Here is a 17099-nt window from a genome sequence, read left to right as displayed (position 1 = left end):
ATGTTATGGGTGTGGTCGGATTATGTAGCTTAAAAACATATAGTTTAAAGAAAGATAGTTACCAAACAGACAAAGTTATTTAAGAGTCTGTTCTAGTGATCTCTTTAGAAGTGCTGATTGAATTCCAAGTTTTTGATTATTTCTGATCCCTCATGCTCTGAAAAGGAGGATTGCTGTGCTTAGACCCCCCCCCCCCCATCCTATTGATCATCACCCTTTTGATTACTCTGATTTAACAATTTTTATGCTTTGGGAAGGCTAAAGTGCTACAGTGTAAACCAGGATTTGTAGGGATTACATTACATCTGGGATTTGCATTAGCCATTTCACAGGCAGTAGAGAGGGTAGCTGTCTAAGACGGGTACAAAACCATTCTAAAGCCATTATGAAATGTCTCAACGAGCAGGGGTCTGATTGTTCAAACTCCTCGGTTTCAATAATATGAGTGCAGGCTTGTGAAAATTTCTAACCCTAAAAATGCGTCTTTTTGTTTGTTTGTTTGTTTTTTTTTTATTTCTTTTAAGGCATTAAAGATTACATTGCAATCTCAGCCTGCTTTATGAACCCATCCTCTCTTATATTAAATACATCAGAAATGGCATGTTTTTAAAGAAAACATTTGAATAATTTTTTTAATATTTAAAATGTGGGTGTCTATTTTTGTAAAAGCAACTCTCTTGTTTTAATAAAAGCATGTCTAATGTTTGGAGGGAAGACAAAACTTCAAGTTAAGTGCATAGCCAGGACCTGGGAATGTATTTTATCTACCCTTTTGTGTAGGAAAATTCTGAGTCGCAGTTAAATCAAGATATCAATTTAAAGCTACACTAGCTGCTTACAGTCCCTAGCATGGGTTAAATGGATTTCTTTTTAAAGCTGTACAGTGTCATGGCACCGTGCAGAAACATTATTAAGAAACTAGACTTGATGTCTGCTTAGGGATACATTTTGACCACAAACATTTTATTTTAACAGAAAACTTGCACTTTTTAAAGTCATTATGCAAATCTAATTTAATACATGCATTTCTAACCACGTCACTATTTCCTGTAGTCCTGTTTACACACGTTGCCTAAGCTCCCTTGGATCTACAGACAGGAAGAACTGCATCGTTATGAATTTAAGTGCAGAATGCAAAGCAATGGAATGCTGCTGATGGGATTGTTGGATTAAATGTTTCTGACAGCATTCTGCATGCCAGCAGGGCTCATGTGTTTTCTTTTTTTCTTTTCATAATTAACATTAAAGAAGAGTCTTAGGGGATCTAAAGGGAAATCACTAGCTGTGTAAAACTCATGAGTCATGAATCTGCTGTAATATGTTTTTTGAACAACCTTGCCTTATAAAAGTTTCCCACAGTAAAAGCATAGCAAAGTGTAATGAAGCATAGTGAGAGCATGGTAAAGCATAGGTAAGCCTTGTAAAGAATAGTGAGGTATGGTAAAGCACAGTAATGAACATGGCAAACCAGGGTAAACTCAGGTTAATGCATAGCTTAAGCATGGGTAAAGCATGGGAAAAGTGCACAAACACAGTGGTAAACTTTTAGAAGGAGTTGCAATTATGTATTGCAGTAAAAAAACCACAATCCAAATTGGTGAACTACTATAGATATTTTATAAGGTTACTGAAGGATTAATGGGGGCTTTTTGATTTATATCTTCTTTTACTTTTTTTAGCTGCTTTGAAGCTGAATTTGGCACTGTTTTGCTTTTGAAAGCTATGCACACCCCCAAGCCAAAAGGATTTTTTCTTTTTTTTTTTTGTGGGGGGGGGGGGGGGGGGGGGTGTATAACTTAGCAGGTGTGCAGACGCAGGTAGCCCCTGTTTTTGTTTTTGTAGTTCTTGAATATACTTTCCAGTAAATCATATACAAGCAGATAATATTCAAAGGGATCTATGTGTCAAGAGTCACATCAGTTTGTATGATTTTGATACCACCACCAAAGAAACTGTATAATATATAGTTTCTGTTTAGTTAATAAAGTGGGTCAGTAAATCACCACTGGGGGAAAACACCAGCAGCAATAATCTAGAAGTATTAAGATCTGCCCCTGTTTGGATGTAGCAAGTCTCCATAATTGATTCATAAGTGTACTGTAGCTAAAGCACTATCATTCCTAACTAATTTGGGATAGGCATGTGCAGCCAGGGTAGGTTTTTTTTCTAATAATATTATCTTCTCAATTCCAGACAGATGTCTCTTTGGGTTGCAAAGCCATTTGCCTGGAGAATGTGCTGCCTGGCACTACTAGTTGGTTCTTTGTTTTCTTACCTTCAAATCAGTGTCCTGAATGTGTTTTCACAGACTGGGCTGGGTGGAAAGATTTGATATTATTTGTCACAATTGTAATAGGTTGTCAGCTAACATTAGGATACATGTGGAACTCAGCAGTTCTTCATGATTTAATACGTTATTTAACTAAGGCTCCACTGTATAATTTGATAACTGCAGCTAACCAAAATCTTGAATTGGTGTCTGAGCCTTTCATTATACATCTGGGTAGGGGAACTGTACTGAACAATGGGATACTGGTACTGTAACCATTAGAGGGAGGCTGAGGGACTGAGGCATAACAGTGCTTTACCAGTACACCCTGATCAACTAACAATTTAGAGAAAGGTTTATGGCCATTACTATGTAAAATACAACTTTTTAAACAGGACTGGAAATGGAAAGGTGAATCTAAAAGCAAACAACCATTCTAAAGACATTACTGTATTTTAAAAACAAGTTGATTGCTTTTTGAGGAGCATATTGTAAAAAATAAACACTTTTTTACACTACCCATTTAAAAGACTTAGTTATGGTGTGTGTGTATATATACTATGTGTATATAGAGATTAACCTGTTTTATATCACCCTGCTTAATATCATATCACAATTTATTGTCACGATTTTTCAAAAATCACTCATCATGCAGGTTGTCATCTCTTATCGCTTATCGCTTTTTGTGCAACCTGTCAAATTCTGCGTGGCCGGGCTTTACTAAGTTACCACAGGTTATAAGCAATTTTCAATGCAACTAACAACCAGCAATCATCTCGGCTGATAAACCGATACTTTGTGCAGCTTGTCAAATGCTGTGTGGTTGGTCTTAACTTGATATAGTTCAGTTACAAAACACCAGCATCACCAAATGTGTCTTCTTAAACATAGTCAAATGCAACACCTAATTTATAGCTTTCATCAGTCGTCAATTCATGCCTTTTATAGATAATGATACACACGTGTTTAAATGTAAAGAATGACTAAATGCACAGTATTAAAGCACTGCTCTTTAATTCACCATTAGTTTCCTTTCTCTTTTTCTCACACTCGTAATGTGCTGAAGGAAAACGTGAAACCTGGAATATATATTCTATATATTTATTTATTTAAATGTATGTATGTTTTTCTTTTTTAAAAAAAAAAAAAATCCCATTAAAGTTTGAAATGTTTATTGCTTGGAAGAGCTAAAGGTCATGGTGAGGTTTTAAATCGAGTGTTTTAAATGAGAGTTGTACATTAGAAATCTTGTCCGAAGAGGAAATCGTGACTACATAAATTCATTTTGGCAGAGTCGAGTTTCATGTGAGTGGAGGTGTGGGGTCAGGGAACCAGGATAAGAGTGCAAGGAGAAAATGGGATGATCAACAAAAAATTCATTACCTTCTATTCAGGGACCTTTTATTTCTGCTCATTAGTTGTCAAACCAGGAAGCCCCCAGTTTGTGAAGGTGTATAAATCAAGTAAATTTAGTTTGCAGGAGAACAGAAGCACAGGCCTTCTACTTCTCTTGCTAATGACTTTTCTGCAATTTCCGTACAGATTTCTGCCAGATTCCCTGCATGAACGGGGGGCGCTGCATCGGACGAGACCAGTGCTGGTGCCCATCGAACTCCACAGGGAAATTCTGTCACCTTCCGGCGCCACATCCAGAGAAACAACATGCAGGCAAGGGGAGCAGTCACACTGCGAGCAATTCATCACATTCCATGTATACCCTGCCGCTGTCTAACCAGCTAGGTAACAATGCTCAGATCACTCAAACTCAATGGGTCTTTCCCACTTGTCAGATCAAATACATTGACACAAGCCCTTGCATATGCTATACCTCTGTAATTAGTTTTGAAATAAATTTGAAGACAACCAGCATTGTACAACTGTTCTGTTGTGTTTTTTTTATCTAATAAACACAGTATAACAGCTGTTTTGCAGCATTTTAATATATAGTTTACTTGTCGGCAATTAAAAGTGATTTAAATGAAATGACGTACAGTATAACCTAATGTATTGATCACGTAAAAATGACCAAGTTAACGCATGACAATAACATGCTATTGCCAAATCCTGTTTAGGATTTAATGACTGTAATACCAGGAGCCAGTTTCACAAAGCACTGCTGGGCAGTAGTTTACTAAATCAAGTTTCATGGTTTAAAAGCAAACCTTTGTGTTTTATTCTTATATCTACAAAACTATACTATTCTGTCTTCAACTATTGGGACAAATTCACAAAAACACTCACTGTTTTAATGAATGTTTTGCAATTTTATTATTATTTTTTTAACTGTATTAGAGATGGTCTTGCTTCCTAGCAGCAGTGGTTTTGTGAAAGTGGCAGTGCAGTTCATATTCTAAGTGTTTTTGTTGTGTTGTCTGATGCTTAATAGCACTCCTGTTTACCAGTGTTTTTCCTAGACTTCATGCCAGGGCATCAGGTATCTCCCCATGCCAGCTGTAGACATAAAAAGTGGTTTAAGCTGAGCTCGTTCACTATACTGACCCAGACGGTAATGCTGGTTTTTATGAAAAGTACCCACTGCTGTTGGCATGCAATTAATGCTCCGGAGCAGCTAGGAGCACAGAATATATGTATGTGCGTGACACTCCACACAAACTGCCCATTCCTGTAACCATCTGCTGAAGAACACCCATATGTAGCTGTGTGTAGGAACAGGAAATGCATTACTTAGAACATCAATCCAGCCAGCCCTATAAATATGTAATAAGCCCTCAACTACAGCAGCTTATTTTTCCCTCATGGCTTCCCATTTTGATGAAGTACAGTAACTGGAAGCAGAAGCCAGATGAGATGTTATTCCTTCATTTTATTCCCCCCCCCCCCCCCCCCCCTTCACAAAACTGCTTTATCAAAAAGAAGTTGTTGTGTCCCAGGCACAATGATGCAGTGTGATTTAATATACAGCTGTTAAAGAGTCCTTCAGATCCTTGTTTATTAGGTGCTGTGTGGTGCTTGTAAGTTTTATAATTTAGCGTTGATATTTAGATTCACGTTTGGGTGCTTTGCAAGAAAAACGGCAATGGTCCAGTTGTCAAAACCGAACAGAATCATCTGTTTATCTCGTTTGAGAGTTGAGTGTACAGGATAACTGTGTGGTAGATGCACTGCTACTTTTAAAGTTTATCCAATTTATTCAATACCATTTCCAGGTCTGAGACGTAATTTGATTGTATTGACCTGCGTTAACCAGAACCTGGACTTGGTTTCATATATATGTGCTGTGCTGTGATTTGATATGTCTACAATAACACAGTTGTAGCTCAGTTCAACTCTATTAGCTAAGTTTGATCTCTTCTTCCTGCAGCCTCCATTTACCCTTCCCTGGTAAATGTTCACATTCAACACCCTCCTGAAGCGGGGGTGGAGGTCCACCAGGTGGCCCACGTGAAGCCGGGTCAGGTTCCTCCCAGAACGCAAGAGAACAGCGTTGAGGAACAGCAGCCTGTGCTCTCAGTGCAGCAGATGTCCCAGCTAGCTAATGGGAACGGACACTCCGAAGATCACAGCCACACCAATGGGAACAGCATTGGGAATGAAAATGGGCACTCCAGACCGCAGAACAGACTCAACGGATACATAGGAAGATGTTTCCAGGAAACCATTGATGGGCAGGTGAGTGTGAGACAGAGGCAGCTAATTTGCCAATCAGATTTGTTTGGTCAAGGTGCCTAGTAACAATGTACCTAATTACATGATCATGCCAGGTCCAGGACAGTAAATAAAACAGTATCGCCAGCAACCAGACTTGTTCGAAGCAATTCAAAATGAAAACTGAATGCTTGGGAATATAGTCAAATTGAAGTTGAAGTTTTCAACATTTTAATATTACTTAACAAAGTTAACCCTAACCAGTACTTTAAGTGCATCACAGAATTAGAAAACAGAGGCCACAGTTAGAAATGAAGTGTAGCATAGATAGCGAGTACAGAGGGTGGGAGACGCTTCTTTATGGAGTGTAAAGGTATAGAATGAGTCACCTAGCCATGTTGTTGATGTTGAATCATTGGGATCCCTTTAAAATTCCCAGTGATTTTTCTTTGGGCTGAATCTACCTTCAGGAACAATCTCAAACCCTTGCTATTGAGTGCTGAAGTACACAGAATGTTAGTTATACCGGACGGGGAGGGCTTCATCTTCACTTGTCCCACCATCTGCAAGCCTGTCTGATGCTGTATCAATTTGTCTTCTCCTTTTCCAGTTCTGACAGTAGATTATGCAGTGCAGAGCACTGGATCCTCTCCAGGGTTATCTGTTGGATAATAAATAAAGAGTATTAAGTTTTTTTTTTCTGGATGGATTTCTTTATTCATGGAGATGCAAAGTGAGGAGTGCTAGAACAAAGATTCATCAGTCACGTATTTACAGTATAAAGACATTTCAAATCATTCCTGTAGGGCAAAACGCTCGCTCGCAGTGTAGCACAAAGAGGCTTACATTTTTAATACAAATTACTGCATAACTGTAACTAATGTACCATCAAAAAGTTCCTGTGTTTTGTTGTTTTCTTCTGTTAGCAAATTACATTTTTATGAATGTGCTTTATTCTTTTGAAGCTTTGCAAACAGCAAAAGGAAATTGCACTGTTGATGTTACAAAACTAGAAACACACACATCAATTAAGCTAGTTGCTTTTATTTCCTCGCAAAAAATAGTGTAAACTTGAGTTTAATCCTTTCCCCCTTAGAAATGGGACTGTCAAAAAGAGATTTTTTTTTTTTTTTTACAGCTGCACCATAGCAAACAGACAAGTCCAATCTTTTTTCGATATCAGAGAGTTTTACAGAGCTAGCAACAGTAACTGTACCCTCTTTCTTCATGTAATGCCTGGTGTCAGGCTTCACTATGTTTTGTTTATCTAGTTGTGTGTTTCCATTGCAGTGTGGTAAACCCCTTCCTGGACTGACCAAGCAAGACGATTGCTGTGGCAGTATTGGAGCATCATGGGGACTGAACAGGTGTACGCAATGCCCTTCAAAACCAGGTAAACAACTCCTCATGCAGTCATTATAATTTCCACATACAAGAAGGAATATGTACTATGTTCAGAAATGTATAATAGGATTATTTAGAAAAAAACGTGAATTGTAATAAAGTATTCTGAGGGTTATAATAGTAATGTCCATGCTTGGAAGTTGTGGGATGGTGCTTATCTTTTAAGAATCACAATTTAAGATTCCTTGACATGGGTGTTGGTTGATGGATCTACTCCAGGAAATCCTTAGGCAATTTAGTCATGCTGTGATTTGCTGCCACATAAATACTAATCAGGTTTTCAAAGGCTTCTTGTTTAATAAAGGAAGTTTAACATTAATATACTACATCGATCACCCCCTTGGGTTTGTGCCGGTTGTAAATGGCCAACACTAATTGCCCCTTCCTCTCCATTTGCTGCTATTTACCATCTAGGTACTTTTTACCTCATCATACAAATGCAGCTTTGTATTTGTGTTTCAACAATGTAAAATGAGCTGACATAAATAACATAGAAAGGCAAGGATGTTCATTTGTTTATGAACAAAATACATTATTCCTTCTTAGCAATGTGGAAAAAAACACGATTCCTCTGCAAAGCACATTTGGTTATTTTTGCTGTCGCGGTGGGGTGGGGTGGGGGTGGGGGTGGGGGGGGCGTGCACAAGTGTGCCCTATGGATAGTTACATTGCTCACCTTGCAATTCAAAGTTTAAGCATACAGTCACTGACCTTGGTGACCCCGAGGCAACCTGAATGTCCCTTCATGCTTTCACAGGTGAAAAGTGTGCCATCTGACTTGTGTGGTTTTTTTTTCTTACATTATATTAGTTCAACCTTGAGACAGAGATCACCTCCATAACCCTATTAGCACATAAACTCACCCTGGAACATGTGGAATTGCGGATGCCAAAAGGCACTGCCATGTTTCTTTCTTTGGTTATCATCATTCTGGGTGGTTCATATATTTGACTAGCGAGTGTCTTAACTTTAATTGGGTCTGAAAACCTGCGTGTGTGTGTGTGCAACGTCTTTATGAATTACGCATATATGATTCACCAAACATGATTTGTTTTTGGAACCAGGCTGCACTGGTTGTTAGTCTTCCCTCTTTTGTTTCCACACCAAGAAATAAAAACATTTGAAGGAGAGGCTGTGCTGTAGATTTATTAGGCTGAGGTGTTTTCCAAATCGTAATGGATACTCTCCCTTTGTGAGGCGGGGATATCTTCAACTCCACTGCAGCATATAAAAGATTAGCTTGATTCCAAAAAAAAAAAAACTTAAAAAGACTAAATCTAAAAGCAAAACTGCATTATCATAAGTACAAGCCATCCATGTACGTGCAATACTGTCACGATAAAGTTTCAGGAATTTCAGAAATACTAAAAGAAACTTCAATGAAATGACAAACGTTTCAGTTTTCAAATGTTTCCAGGAAGTCATTGAAAGACTTAGAGTTGAAGCGTTTGTCACTGAATTCAAGTTTCTTTATTTTTTTATTTCTAAATTCAGCACTGTGGAGTGTTTTAATAGTCAAGTATATATTTTGTACATAGTTAGATATTGATAAATAGTTATCTACTCTTATGTCAACAACTAAATGTATTTTGTTTAAAGAGAATCAGTAAAGGAAGTAGCTAAAGTCAACTCCCTCTATTATATTGAATTGTGATGCAAGCTATTTTAGAATGTCATAGAATGTCATTATTAGTAGGTAACTGTTTTAAAATATAATAAATGAGGCAGCAGTGTGTGTGTGTGTGTCTATATATATATATAATATCTATATATATATATATATATATATATATATATATATATATATATATATATATATATATATATATATATCATTATATACCCTTTAACAGAGGTATCTCATTAAAATCAGCTTTTATTCATAAAAATAGCATCAAAGAACAACGCGTTTCGACACCAGCGGTGTCTTCATCAGGTCACAAACTTTTAGTAACTATAGTTTGTCCCACAGGGGCATAATATTGGCATCAGTCCATACATATATATCGTTATTTTTTTTTGTTCATGAATCAGAAAAAGAACATTTCAAAGAAAGATGATGGAAGCGGAAAAAGCAGCAGCTGTTCTGTTCATTTATCCTTGGCTTCCAGTCCAGTAATTAAAATCTCTCCTCCAGCCTCTTACAATGAAAGCTGTCATTGTTCTCTTTAGGAAGAGGTTCATTGTATTAGCACTTACCCAGATAGATTGTAGTGGTGCTGGTTAACTCCCTGTGAACACAGCCTTGCCAAATCGTTTAGTCCTGAGGACCTTGCATCACTGTCTTAAGTGAGCTCTCTCAATGGCTCTTTGTTTTGCTGTCTCTGTAATATGCTATAATAAGGGCATGGTTACACAAGCTGCTTGTATGTAAGGTTGAAACCTGTATCCTTTCGTAAATTAAACTTTTATTTTGCTGGCTTTTGTTGCTACTATCTCGTGTCTGTTTCACTACAGCCAGAATATCAATTTATAGCACAGCTGTCTTCACTTTTAAAGTGTACAGAAGCACTGCTTGTTTTTGAAAGAGGAACTCCTGCAGTGCTACAATATTAAGCCCCTCTGTTGGTTGTTTAGAAACCTAATGGATTTTTTTTTCTTTATCAATTCACTGTCTGTGCGTATTGCTGTTCTAAAGATACAGCAAGATTGTTATGAGATACAGCTGAATCGCTTTGGAAAAACAATGTAGTTGGTCTTGATGTGTTGTGTCTTTTTTTTTTTCACATGAACATTTTTTTTAGGTTGGGGTAAGAATCAGCGCTGTTGTAATGTATGTGGTACAGATGCTCAGTAAATCCTTCCCTCAAAGTACCCTGGTCCTAGCTCCAGCCCATTGTCTATTGTTTCTTGCTACCTCCCTAATTGTACTGCTTTGGCCGCAGGACTAAACTGAGCATGCACCCACTGTGTCTTTTGGATACTGTTTCAATTTTTGGAATTCTCTTTCTTCCACAGAGAATCAGTTCTCTCTAAATGGTATGTCTGTCCCATGATTTTTTCCCTGGGAGGCTGCATTTCAAGTCCCCTGTCTAAAATAAATAAGCTGCAGGCAGTTCGAACCCAGCCCACGAGGTGTTTCCTGCTAGTATGAGAGATGTAACAGTGATCTCAGCCAACATTTTTTTTTTTTCTTTCTTCAAAGCAACATAGCTGATGTGAGGAAATCTAAAGCATCAGGGTAGAGAAATGTATTGGAATATTATAAGGATTATAAAACCTGGGGTGGAGTGACTACAGCCTTGGAACTTGCCACATGAGATCATTATTATGTGGGTGTCGAGGTCTGATAGACCACAAACGCTAAAGAAATACTTGACACTGGTTCTTCATGCTTCATCAAAAAATACCAATATTAATGCGCTCTTCTGTACAATCACAAAGCTGCCTGGAAATAACTGAGACACTCACGGGTCCCTATGGATAATGCCATAGAAAGGTTAACTTCAGGTGACCTGTTCTTCCCTTTTTGCTTGTGAAGCTTGGTCATGCAGCCTGCATTCCTTTTCAATAGAAGACCAGGTAATACTGTGACAAATATAAAAAACTGTATATGAGCCGACAACCCTGTGGCCAGAGTTCAGTTCCCTCACCTCAGCCCTACAATGATAAGGAGGGGTTAGAACAGAGAGGGGGTGTTAAGAGGTGACCAATCTTGGGTGTCCTACCTATGAGGCACTGTGGGTCAGTTGTATGCCGTTAAAGTACATTATTGGGGCAGTGTGGGTAAGCTGTGCTGAATTCATTGTGAATTTTAAGGAAAGGAAGAAAAGATAACTGCATGCACTCTTTCATTCTTTATGCAACCCTCATGGGGGTCTTCATTTCGTTCCTCTGTGAGCATTCAGGATGATTAATGTGCAGTAAAGAACTCTGAATAGGTTTAATGAGCAGATTTTATTTTTCTGCTTACTGTGGAGGGATCCTGAAGCAGAGTGGTCTAGTTAGGATGTCATTTACAATGGGCTAAATTACCCAGTCAAAGCCTTGGCTCTTTCTGAAGTAGAACTTATTGAGGAACGTCTCCCCAGGTCCCCTCCTCTATCTCTTGTGGCCCCACTGTACTACAATAGCAGGATTTCAAGCCATAGTAACCCATTCCTCCGCTGCTGAGCGATACAAGGCAGAGTTTCATGAGAATTGTTTTATTTTTTCATTGGAATGGAGTGGATCAAGTTGAGCGTAGATTAGGATTCTTTCACACTAGTCAAATGAAATTCACACCCGAGACAAGTTGGGGCTGCTGCAAAGGATTTTCCCAGAAAAAAGACAATGCTGTCAAACGAAGCGCAAAATGAACAGTTACAAGTCTAACACGTCAATTCAGGTGTAATGCCTTTCATCAGACTCTTTCCTATGCAGCCCCCTCTCTTTATTGCACAATTTGATCCTTTCACGACTTCGAATGTGTCACAGTCAGGCCATGTTGACAGTAAATTGTACATGTACTTTTCTTAAGGTCTCTTCGCTAATTAATTTTATCCCTGAACGAATTCTTAAAGGAGTTTAACAGTTTGATCCGCAGCGCCTGACAAAGTTGGCTTGAAGACTTGAATGTCTGTCAAATATGTGAGTTTGTGTGTCAGCCTGGTTGTTGTTTACATTGTCAAAGGTCATGGCATAGAGTCATAAACTTTGCTGTTACGAAGAGTACAGGAGTTGCTTTTTTTTTGCATTTCTCCCTTTTTGAATAATGTACTGAACCTAGTGTTTCTCCAAAGAGTTTTGAAGATTGTGTGAATATAAAGAACCGCTGAGCAACCACAACACTTGACACTGAACTTGTTAGTTTGTACTGCCAAGGATTCTGATGCATTTGCAAAATCAATTTCAGCTCAGTGGTGACTAATATTCCTGTTTTTCTGACCAGTCTGTTTCAGTAAGCTTTATTGAAAACTGGGTATAACCGCCTGTAGTGTGCCCTCTGGCATGTATGCCTGTCTGTCAGTCAGTGCATATTCCTTCTGATAACAACGCTGTGGGATAGTTTGCAAAATACGGAGGAATAAACAGCTCATTATTAGTAGATGCAAACAAGAAATTACTTGGTAGTTACAGCAGCCAAGGTTGTTTCAGATGGATCAGTAATCTGCTGCGAAAAATGGTGACATGTCAGTCATTGCTAGAGTTTATCTGACACAATTACTGTGCACTAGGCAAGATTTCGGAGATCTAATTCACAGTTACTGTAGGTTGGCACCTATAAACGAGCAGACAGACAATTGGCAAGAGGCATTGAAAGTGTTGTCTTCATAGATCAGGTTGTGGGCAACCCCACCCAGTCGCACCTGCCTCTCTACCATAGATGGAACCCCCACGAGTCGTACCTGCCTCTCTACCATAGATGGAACCCCCACCGAGTCGTACCTGCCTCTCTACCATAGATGGAACCCCCACCGAGTCGTACCTGCCTCTCTACCATAGATGGAACCCCCACCGAGTCGTACCTGCCTCTCTACCATAGATGGAACTTTCATGGCCTGACCAGCAGCAGGATGCAAGGATTGTTTCCTGCTTTGCATGAGATATGATTTCCTCCCACTAACAGCCAATCTCTACCTCGTATACCTGTGACACTGGGAAATCTGCAGTGTGAGACTTTACCACTTGATCAAACCCAAGACATGATGATCATGATGTGCTTGAAAAGCTGACAGAGGTATTATTTTAGAAGGTTCGGTAACTGTACCATCAGAGCCACAGCAGATTGGATATGGGGAATGGTAATCAAAAACGTAACACTTGCATCTGTGAAGCAACCTTTTTTTTAAAAAAGCTCTGCTGTGACAGAGAGACATAAGGAAATACATGCATTTTTGTCTGCCGTGGGAGCTAGTACGTTGGATAATAGCAGCTGGAATAGGGATGCCAAGTGACCTCCTTGTTTTTAAACCACTAGGCAGCCAGCACTGTTGTCCCAGCCTGTTTACCCAGTGTCTGAATGCTGGGCAGAGCCTCTGACTCCCAGGGTTGGGGGGGAGGGGGGGGGGGTGTCTCTGTCACTATGCCCACTCTTAACTCACTATTGACAGCATCTTATTTTCCTGTGTCTCACTCACAGCCATCTGGGTTCCACTGAGAGATGGGTAAACTTCCTGTCTTTTCACAGTGAGGGGCCAAAATGAAAGGGACTCAAGATCTTGTTTTGCTTGGGTCAACAGAGAGATTCTCACGGTCATTACAATGTAAAGGAAAACCGAAACTGTACCTTGTGAGTTGGAGACCAGCCGTTAAATATACCTCCATTGTTTGTTTCCAAATGCAAGTCCCCCCCCCCCCTTTAGAAATATTGGGCAGCCAGCTCTTCAGATCAACAGACTTAAATGTAGAGTGCTTTGGAGTGTGTTGTGTGGTATTGGAGCATGCATTGGAGACTGTTCAACATCTCAACACACTCATTGCGCACTTGAAAATGACATGAAGGGCCACTGAGAATGTCAGAAATATTTTGGGCTATTGTATTTTCTAGACTGAACTTCTGAAGAAAAAAACAAAGCTGTTAGTGGCTCTGGGGGGTTCAGGTTGGGTTCCAAAGTGCTTTTCAAAAGAGTTGAACAAAAAACGGAAGTGTATGTGTGTAGGGTATAGTTACTCCAATTCATCTACCGTAAAAGTATTGTGAAAACTTACCTCAGCATGATTCAGATCAGCCTGTTGTACTGTATAGATACAAGATTCATTTCTCTGATTTTTTTTCTTTATGTATGTCATGAAAAACTGTAATTTTCCTATTAGCAAAGGGATTACCTTCCAGTTTCCGTCTCCTTGTCGTGCACTTTAACTAATCGGCCTTCCTGTCTGGCTAGAAAGCTTTCATCAGAGGCGCACTTCTTAGGCCACTCACTCCTGTGTAAATGTGTTAGTTATGTGAGATGCCTGTTGCATGAAGGATGACATCAGATTCTGTCAACAGCTGCATTATTTCAGGTTTTCATTAAAAACAACACTTGGTAATGGGGAACATTTAAATAGACAACTGTCCTTCTGAATGGTGATTCCAAAACAAAAATAGTGTTATATGAGAGAGAACCCAGGGGCCAAATGTGGCATTCTTCCAACACCCTCAAAGGGTGCAATGGAGTTCCCATCAAAAATATGTTTAATCATTTCAAAACTCCTTTTATTAGCTGCTGTTCTCAACCTGATTTTCCAATTTAACATAAATAAATGCATTGCTCTTGGTCTCCAGCTTTTTTGAACTCTCTCTCTCTCTCTCTCTCTCTCTCTCTCTCTCTCTCTCTCAAACATCTCTAACCCAGTATTACCTGTCATTCCTCAGCGCTCAGCCTAACAGTCACATGAAAGTAATGCTACTCATTTTGACCCTCACTGGCTTGTTGGAATGTTTTTATAGATTTGTTTTCTGCATTTAGGATTGCTTTCATGAACTGCTTTGTAGATGTACAATGCATTATTGGTTGTATCCCTGACCAGAATTCCTTATCTTCAATGGAGCAGGTTACCATAACAGATATAAAGTCAAGGCTTGAGCACAAGATCTGTCATTAACTTAACAAACAGAGCAGACTCTGAAAGAAGAGGGACGTTGATAAGCCAAAAGTCGTTTTTGTGCTATAGTACTTACTTTTGGAGTCTATTAATATGTAAGGTAAAGAGCAGAATAGCTTTTCTATAGAGGTATAGGGTTCTGTTTAATTGCATTTGTAAAAGCATAGAATGAGACTTGTGATTTCAGTGCAGATAAACCAGTCAGTTTACCATTTCCTGTATGTGGGTTTGATGGTAATAGATGTTACTTTATCTGAAGTGCAATTATTGAAGTATCAGGTGACACAGGTGAGTCTGTAGCACAGGTGTGCAGTACCCAAGGTCTACATTGAGGAGACATTGTACAGTTAGGAGCAATTTAGTGTTCAAAGGGTATTGCTGTTACCATTGAATATTCATTTTTCAATTTTAAATTAGGAATTCCTTATTTTATTGAAGAATTTATGTCACGTATTAATTGTGTGGAATCAAACCTAAACCTTTTCTGTTTTAATTGATCTCAATGTTTAATAAGTTATGTTTAAAGGAGTGATTCCAGAACAAAATAGATAGTTTGGTCATTATCAGTTTGCCTTTTAAATGTCTCAATAAAGATTGCAAAGCTGGCCAGACAGCCACTCAAGAAGTGAAGTGCAGGATAGCCCGAGCATAGCCTTTACTGAACCTCTTAAAGAATGTGCTACACTCACAAGTTGCAAAGTCAAGACCAAAGTAGTAATCTGTTTACTACTAGTTTAAAACGTAGCTTCTGCCAAGATGCCTTGGGTTCAAAAGGCTTTTGTTCTGTAAGTCTGTTCCTCTGTCTGGTGTTTTGGAAAGGGATGTTTCCCATAGAATTGTGTACTGTCATTTAAATTAATCTGTGGTATAATTTATATTGTGTTTGGATTTTGCTTCAAACAGAAGAGTGTTTCCCAGTGAGGCTAGTTTTTTGTTTGCAGCTGGTGCCCCTGCACTTTAAAGCCACCAAACAGCAATTGCAAGAGAAACATTTCATAAATACCCAAGTCAAATGTGTTCTTGTTCTCTTCTATAATCCATCCGATCAAAGAATTTAAATTTGAATCATTATGGTTTTTGTTTTTCGTTCCAGCTTATCCAGTGATTGCAAATGGCTTGGTTGAATGTCCAAAGGGCTACAAGAGGATGAACCAAACTCACTGTCAAGGTAAATTATGGGTATTCAGTTTACAGCTTTGTTTTTTCCAGCCATGGCACTGCCTGTATGAATTCACGTCATGTATATGGATTGTCCAGTAAGATTTAAGCGTATTATTTTGCCATACACACTGTTTATATTTTCATGATTTATGAAGGAATGTTTCTTACTGAAGAAATTCCCATATGGGGTTTGGATATGTGCCTGTTATTTTAATGCATTTATTTCAGACCTAATTGTGCTACCTTTAAGTTTCCACACAAACTTAAGTGTTATATTCTGTATTAAAATTTGATGCATGCATTAATAGAAGCCAACGGGAACATTACATTTCAAATGTTTATACTTCCCACTAAGACAGAAGTAGAGACGGCAAGGCTACAGAGAGGGTAGGCATCTGTAAAGTTGCAGGAATCCTGGCATGTGGAATTTTATGTACTTCATAGTTACTAGAATTGACTTCTTGTAGGCAATTATTTATTTAAATGCCTGACAAATCAAGTAGTGATCCATGCATTTCTTCTCAGATGTGATACCATGCGTGTATCCTGTGCTTTTGAGCATGGCTTGTAGGAAAGATTTAGCTCTTAACCTAAACAAATTCAGCATGTTCCTCTTTGTTTATTTATTTAGATTCAATTGCATATGCCCATACTAGTAGGCTCATTGTTATTACAATACTTTTTTTTTTGGTTTATAGCACATTAGATTCCTAAATATAAGGTACATAATGCTATTGAGAACATTTTACTCAGAACGTCGGCTTTGATGCTTGTAGGAGCGATATAATTTTCAAATTGCAGCTAGAACCAGAGGTTCAGCTGACCTATGTTGTACAGAGTCAGGTTCTTGGAATGTGTGACACATAAACTTGACATTATAAACCTTGCAGAACCTCTTAGCCAGCCAGAATCCAAATAGTGGTAGATGTCCTCTGGGTTTGTGGCAACGTATTATAGTGTATTTACTCTGGATTGCCGCTCTTTTCTTAATTGCTCCTTTCTCATGTTCAGGTGGTACGTTTCAGCTACTTGAGGAGTAACCCAGGTCAGTCTCACCTATGGTGCCTTAATATGAGCAGAGAATCCACGTCTTGGTTCTACAGCTCAATGAGATAGGCCCTTCAACAGCACAGCAGCCCATGTATAGTAC

General features: G+C 38.8%; 1 protein-coding gene across 3 annotated transcripts in view; it reads left to right on the top strand.

Moving 5' to 3' along the window:
• LOC121323906 (latent-transforming growth factor beta-binding protein 2-like) overlaps positions 1-17099 on the top strand; it is a 93974-nt gene that overhangs the window by 42041 nt on the left and 34834 nt on the right. For 2 of the 3 annotated variants that reach the window (XM_041265234.1, XM_041265232.1), the window contains exons 6-9: positions 3812-4009; positions 5592-5899; positions 7166-7268; positions 15882-15956. In XM_041265234.1, the coding sequence (XP_041121168.1) occupies positions 3812-4009; positions 5592-5899; positions 7166-7268; positions 15882-15956 (684 nt within the window). The remainder of the gene's footprint in view (positions 1-3811; positions 4010-5591; positions 5900-7165; positions 7269-15881; positions 15957-17099) is intronic. The other variant, XM_041265233.1, reaches the window with a different exon arrangement.

Source organism: Polyodon spathula, chromosome 12 (genome assembly GCF_017654505.1).
Source record: "Polyodon spathula isolate WHYD16114869_AA chromosome 12, ASM1765450v1, whole genome shotgun sequence".
NCBI classification, from domain to species: Eukaryota; Metazoa; Chordata; class Actinopteri; order Acipenseriformes; family Polyodontidae; genus Polyodon; species Polyodon spathula.
This window is presented reverse-complemented; position numbering and strand designations above follow the sequence as displayed.